We start from the raw sequence: 6,306 nt of genomic DNA, 5'->3' as shown, positions 1-6,306 counted from the left end.
ACTGAATATACAACCAACGAAGATTTTATATCTTCAAACCAAAGAATGATACTACATCGGCAAAAAATTTATATTCTTTAAATCAAGTAGTAACTTGGAGTAGAAAATCACGCAGATTTTAATCTCCAACACCGAGAGTATAAAACTACAAAGGTTTTAATCTCCGAAACAGAAAGAGATGAATACAGGTTCCAAGTTTGAATCCATAGATCCTAGGATCGAAACTCCACTAAAAAGAATTTATTAAACCCAACACCAAAACATTTTTTATTTTTTTTTACAAAAAACAACGACTTAATAGCTTGAAAAACAGTGGAAATAACATGAAATGGGTGTGTTGGTTTAATTGATGCTCATAAGCCACAACGACTCTTTTTTCGTAATATAAGCAGTCACAAAGTGTCTTTGTAAACGAGATTTTGCAAAATTCTCTAGCAACACAAAGTGCACTTGGTTCAAAGTTCTTCAATATGATTTTCAATCCTTTTAAAAATGCCAATGTGCCTTGACTTCTCCACGACGCAAAAGTATCATAATTATATCACTGCCACATTATCACAAAGTAAACCCCGTACATTTATTGCAGCTTGTGGCATTGAAATTAAATTGTCATCAATAATTCTTTCAAGTGCCTACGTCCCATGAATATTTTGTGTAACATATAGCATAAAATTTCTATATTTTATATTTCTGTATACACAGATGTATAGATACATACATAAAATGACAATATTGAAGTTTTACTTGGCAAACTTCTATGTGGATGTTTACTTACCAGTTTTTCTCCTATTTTAACATATACTAAATTGTAAGAATAGTTAACGAATGGACTTTTATCCAAACGTCATGACTTTTCGAACTAGAACAATCGATCCTTTCGGAAGATATGGCAAATGTTACTACTCAAAGTAATCTTCTTTTAAAAAAAAAAACTTTGTGCGTAAAATCCACGTTGGATAGAACTCCAAAAATCAAACTTTGAAATTCTTAAAGCATGCAGTTCCTTCTTCACAAACAAATTTAATGTCGAAACACAAGTTGAAGCCTTTTAGATAAACAAATCCAGTTTGACGAAATCCCAACTGCTCTTGGTAGCATGTCGTAACAGACGAACTTGAATTTAATCCTACTTTAATATTTTATACATCTTCTCTCTTGACATAATCATTAGTTCCATTGAAATATCTCATGATTATACTAACAAATGAGAACAACAGTTTAAATTTCACCCAAGGTGTTCAAAAATGAAAATCACCCATCTATGTTTTGCTGATGATTTACTGCTTTTTGCTAAGGGTGACTGTCCTTCTGTCCAGGCCATGATGGAATGTTTGAAGCAATTTTCAGCTGCTTCTGGATTACAAGCAAACATGGGGGAAAGTTGTATTTACTTTGGTGGTGTATCACAACAGGAGAGGCTTAGTATTTTGCAGAGCACTAGTTTTTCTTATGGGGAACTTCCCTTCAAAAACCTAGAAGTTCCATTGTCCACAAAGAAGATATCTATTATCCAGTGGCAACCTTTGATTCTAAAAATAGTTTGCCAAAATTTTCTCTTGGACCTCAAAAAAGCTCTCCTATGCTGTAGAGCTCAACTTATGCAATCAGTTCTGTTTGGAGTTCAAGCTTATCGGGCTCAACTTTTTGTCTTGCCTGCTAAAGTGATCAAGCTCATCGACAGCTACTGCAGAAGTTACCTATGGTCTGCCAGTAACACTATCACTAAAAAGGCACTGATAGCCTGGACTAGAGTGTGCTCTCCAGTATGTTTTGGTGGTATAAACTTGACTAATATTGGTCTGTGGAACAGAGCTGCTATAGCTAAAATCCATCGGGCACTGGCAAATAAAGAAGACAGGCTATGGATTAGATGGGTGCACACCTACTACATACAGGGGCAACCCTTTGAGAGTATTAGAGTCCCACAACGAGCATGTTGGATGATCAGGAAGATCATTGAGGCTAGAAGCTCTTTAAATCAGTTTCAATGTAGTAACACTTGTGGTAAGAGCCTGATCAGACAACTCTATTTGCAATTACTTGATTCTGTGCCTAGAGTTATGTGGAAGAACTTGACGTATCAGAATGCTGCAAGGCCTAAGGCCAGATTCACTTTTTGGCTTTAACTGCAGAATCGCTTGCTGACAACAGAGAGAATGCACAAATGGGGATTACCTGGTGACCTGCACTGCCCACTCTGCATGATACATAATGAATCAAGAGATCACTTGTTTGTGTTCTATGATTTTGGCAAACAACTCTGGACAAGACTTCAGCATTGGATGCAGTCACAGCCCATGCATGCTTGTACTTGGGATCAACATCTTACTCAGGTTATTAAATGTGCAAAAGGGAAGACACAAAGAGCTCAAATTTTCAAGATGGTTTACACTGAGTTTGTGCATTGCCTATGGATTGAAAGGAACATGAGAATTTTTAAGAATGCTAGTAGGGATCATGCCACAAATGTTAGTAGAGATCATGCCACCATTGCCAGAGAAATAGCTTATGTTTGCTGTGTTCGAGCCCCTCCCAGAATTAGCACTGTAATGGCTAGTTTTCTGTTTTAGATAATTTGGAGTAGGAAGCTTCTTTGACTGTATTTGGATAGCTGACTGTGTTGGTTAGCTATGGTTCTTGTAATTATTCTCACTGGTGATTAAAAAAATCGTTAGTTACCAAAAAAAATAAGAACAACAGTAAATTCGTACCTTTTTATTTGTGAATTCAAAAGTAGCCACCGAATACACATTTTTGTATGCAACCAGTAAGAATTACTTCAAGGCCATGGTAAAATTTCCAAAAGTTGACCTTGAAAACCATCTTCCAGTTACAGTGCAGTCATGGTGCAAAGTTGCAACTCTTCGCATGTTGTAAAACTCCAGATGACTTCAAACACTACTTTTTTAGAGTACTTTTTATTTCTGAAAAGAGTCCCTTTTTATCTTCTGAAAAAGAGTTTTTTTTATCTCTGAAAAGAGTACTTTTTTATTTCATTTACAAATCAGAACACACAAGATTAAAACAGTAAAAAGTTAAATTCCTTAAGTTTGTTAGTAAATCAGTGTTCAAAACCAGTAAACCATGAATTGATCTTGAAAAACGTAAAATGCATAAAACTGAAAATATCCGAGTCCACAGAATTCACTGTGAGTCCTTAAGGAATTTAAACTCGTCACTGTACCCGAGGTTCTGGATTACTTTCTCCTAGGATAAAACGGATATACCTATTGATGGCGTAGCGGTACCTCAAACCCCATCAACTTCGACAAACGTAAATCAACAAATCACACGACTCTAATATAATTTTGTTTTGAAAACAAATGCAGAGAACAGTTTAGAAGGAGAAAGAATTCAGATTTTTGTGTGTTTCAAATTTGAGTCAAAGCCTTTGAATTTATAGACAATAAAAGGGTGAAATAGAGAGGTACAATCCAAAAGGTGCCTTTTGGGCACACTCCAAAAGATACTTTTTTTCATTTCTCATTCACACATTAAAATCATAACAATTATTTCTTTCATAACAATTTCTTTTGATTCGTTGTAGATGGTTTTTATTATAACAATAACTCCTTTAATTTATAATGCTTATATATAATTTCTTAAAGTAGAAAATATTTAAAAATAATCAAGAAAAAATGATTAAATTACGTAAAAATGTTAATGTGAATTTTGATCCTCATAGTTCCATCCAGCCGAGGGTCTTTCGGAAACAGCCGTCCTACCTTAATAGGAGTAAGGTCTGCGTACACTCTACACTCCCCAGACCCCACGATGTGGAATTGGTTGTTGTTGTTGTTGTTGTTGTTGTTGTATAGTTCCATCCACCAGAAAAGGATTGGTAATATTGTTATTAACTACCGAAAATTCTTGCTCATACCCCCACCCCAGTTCTCTCTCTTTCTTTCTCAATTGTTCTTAGAGAGAGGAGAAAAAGAAGAATTTATAATCTCTAAATACAGAGATATTTACCAGTTTCTAAATTAAAAATATATATATAAAGAATAGTAATGGATTCGGTGATGAACAAGGCAGGTTCATATTTGATTGGTCAAAAAGCCAACAAGGAGTTCAGCAACGTCACCAACGACCTTAACGTACGATATTTCCTTTTTTTTTTCTGCTTTTTTTTTTTTAAAACCTTTCTTCCATTTATTCCGATCTTTATTTACTTTCTTGGATTTTTAATAATTGGGTTCTTTCTGTTTTTGCAACAATGTGATTATCCAAATTTTGGAGGATTTGATATTGGAATTCTTTAATTATGTACTTATGTTTGTGGCATCATTAAATACTGCGTTTAATTGTATGATTCGGTAATAAAGATGGATTTCTATTTGTTAATTAATGTTGGCGCGACATTCTCATCCATTCGAGTTCCATTTAACTCCAATGCTAAATAAATTGTCTTTTAAAGGTTCTGTAAATCTATTTTTACCCTTAATAGCATACATGTTTGTTCTAGAGTTGTTTGTGATCTGGTTTCTTTCTTATGATCTTATTTTGGATGAAACTTTTTTCTTTACTTATTCATGAGAATGATAGAAATGATGGGAAGCAAGATGGGATATGAGTGATGGAAAATATGGGGCTTTGTTTTTTTTTTTTTTTTTTTTTTTTGCTTATAATTATTTGATATTCGAGATTCACTGAACCGTCTATCTAGATTCTAATACAGATGTATTTGTTGGCATTGGCAATAAGAAGGAATGTACCTTAGTTGATTAATCGTCGTTTCAAGACACATGTTCCTTGTTGTGGCTAGGTTTTCTTTTCTTGTTTCTTTTTTTACAAAAATTGTTGGAAGAACCAAATGGCTGGTCTTCTTAAATCATAATGTTTCTGTATACTTGGGGTTCCATGGAATTCTTCTGTATCTATCTCTTTTTGTATTTTCTTCATACTGACCTTTTTTCCCTTCAAAATTAGAATTTGCAACACAGTATTACAGGAGGAACCAAAAAGCTCGTGAACAAAATTAAAGGTTAGTCTTCTGCCGGCATAATTCAATTTCGCCTTGGCTATTTTGCCTCGAACTTTTAATTCACAGTGTTGAGCTGTGTGATGATCTTATCTAAAAGTTTAAACTGTTAGATAGTACACGCTTTTATTTACTTAATTATTTCTTCAATTATCTTCCCCCCCCGCCCCTCACATCCTCTTACTGGTCCGCTACAATCTTGAAGTGTGATGAGTTCATCTAAAAGCTTAAGTTGTTAGAGAGCACAATATGCGGAGGCCACATAAGGGCCGCATGTTCAACATACTGGTCGTATACCAATCATATATCAGTTGTATATCCATCGTTTTAAGCTTCAAGAGTTGACATACGGCCAACATACGGACTATGTGTCTAACATACCGACCGTATGTGGTGGCTGCATTAATTTACTTAATTATATTATGTTTATATGCACATTTATGGACGTTGATTAGTTGATATCATCCCTACTATCAATGTTGATTTTGTAGGAAAAGTACAAAAGCCATTACGCGAGCTGCTAAAAGAGTATGATATTCCAGTAGGTATTTTCCCTCGCGATGCAACCAACTACGAGTTTAATGAAGAGACAAAGAAGCTTACTGTCCATATTCCGGAGATGTGTGAAATTACTTACAAGGATGCATCCATAGTACGGTTCAATAGTACAGTTACCGGACATTTGGAGAAGGGAAAATTAGATGAGATAGAAGGAATGAAAACAAAGGTGATGTTCCTTTTTCTAACAGTTAGTGTTATCTTATGTGAACAAACAGAGATTCATTTCACTGCTGGATTGAGGAGAACACGACCTAGAGCTGCATATGAAGTCCTCAGAGATGGAATTGGGATAGATAAGTTCTAGTTTGTCATATAATTATAAGATGTCCTATTGTTGATATTCGAGTGACTTTTTACACTCTCTTGATTGTCCATGTAGTGGTTGTAACTATGACTTTCTCTATGAGAAGTTTGTAATGTTAGTTGTGAGTTTGGATTTCAAGATCTTTGTTTCTGTTGTACTTTAGATACTGCAGAGCACATTTTGAAATTTGAAGGAACTCATTTAAAAAAATGCTCGATCCAATAGCCCACCCTAGTAAACTCATGCTGGAAAGTCGGTTCGACGACACAATGTCTCAAATGCCGTGTTATTTCATAATTGAATTAATCAATGAATTAAAGTTTAGGTTGTTCCAAATATAAATATTCTATGTTTAAAATGCTAACTAGTAAAGTTATGAACTCAAACGATTCGATTGTTTTAGATATTAAATGACCTACTACATAATAAGAGATTATATGAGCCCTACCAACTCTGCACA

General features: G+C 34.6%; 3 protein-coding genes across 3 annotated transcripts; all 3 read left to right on the top strand.

Moving 5' to 3' along the window:
• The first annotated feature begins 1,244 nt into the window (after positions 1-1,244).
• On the top strand, positions 1,245-2,126 carry LOC132630638 (uncharacterized). Its single transcript, XM_060346200.1, has one exon. It carries the CDS (start codon positions 1,245-1,247, stop codon positions 2,124-2,126), a length of 882 nt encoding a protein of 293 aa, XP_060202183.1.
• A 30-nt stretch (positions 2,127-2,156) lies between these two features.
• On the top strand, positions 2,157-2,570 carry LOC132630637 (uncharacterized). Its single transcript, XM_060346199.1, has one exon. It carries the CDS (start codon positions 2,157-2,159, stop codon positions 2,568-2,570), a length of 414 nt encoding a protein of 137 aa, XP_060202182.1.
• Positions 2,571-3,855: 1,285 nt separating this feature from the next.
• On the top strand, positions 3,856-5,984 carry LOC132633832 (uncharacterized protein At5g01610-like). Its single transcript, XM_060350271.1, has 3 exons — positions 3,856-4,097; positions 4,930-4,984; positions 5,473-5,984. The coding sequence occupies exons 1-3, from the start codon at positions 4,011-4,013 to the stop codon at positions 5,844-5,846; spliced, it is 516 nt and encodes a 171-aa protein (XP_060206254.1). The 5' UTR covers positions 3,856-4,010; the 3' UTR covers positions 5,847-5,984.
• Positions 5,985-6,306: the final 322 nt, after the last annotated feature.

Source organism: Lycium barbarum, chromosome 3, assembly GCF_019175385.1.
Source record: "Lycium barbarum isolate Lr01 chromosome 3, ASM1917538v2, whole genome shotgun sequence".
Lineage (NCBI taxonomy): Eukaryota > Viridiplantae > Streptophyta > Magnoliopsida > Solanales > Solanaceae > Lycium > Lycium barbarum.
The sequence above is the reverse complement of the archived record's forward strand: the minus strand, read 5'-3'. Positions and strand labels throughout refer to the sequence as shown.

What these genes read in the sequence shown, in the direction of transcription:
- LOC132630638 (XM_060346200.1), top strand. Translation starts at nt 1,245, where the DNA reads ATGAAAATCACCCATCTATGTTTTGCTGATGATTTACTGCTTTTTGCT.
- LOC132630637 (XM_060346199.1), top strand. Translation starts at nt 2,157, where the DNA reads ATGCACAAATGGGGATTACCTGGTGACCTGCACTGCCCACTCTGCATG.
- LOC132633832 (XM_060350271.1), top strand. Translation starts at nt 4,011, where the DNA reads ATGGATTCGGTGATGAACAAGGCAGGTTCATATTTGATTGGTCAAAAA. An exon ending in ACGTCACCAACGACCTTAAC is followed by an intron (nt 4,098 to 4,929) that starts GTACGATATTTC and finishes CTTCAAAATTAG; the next exon opens with AATTTGCAACACAGTATTAC. An exon ending in GCTCGTGAACAAAATTAAAG is followed by an intron (nt 4,985 to 5,472) that starts GTTAGTCTTCTG and finishes TTGATTTTGTAG; the next exon opens with GAAAAGTACAAAAGCCATTA.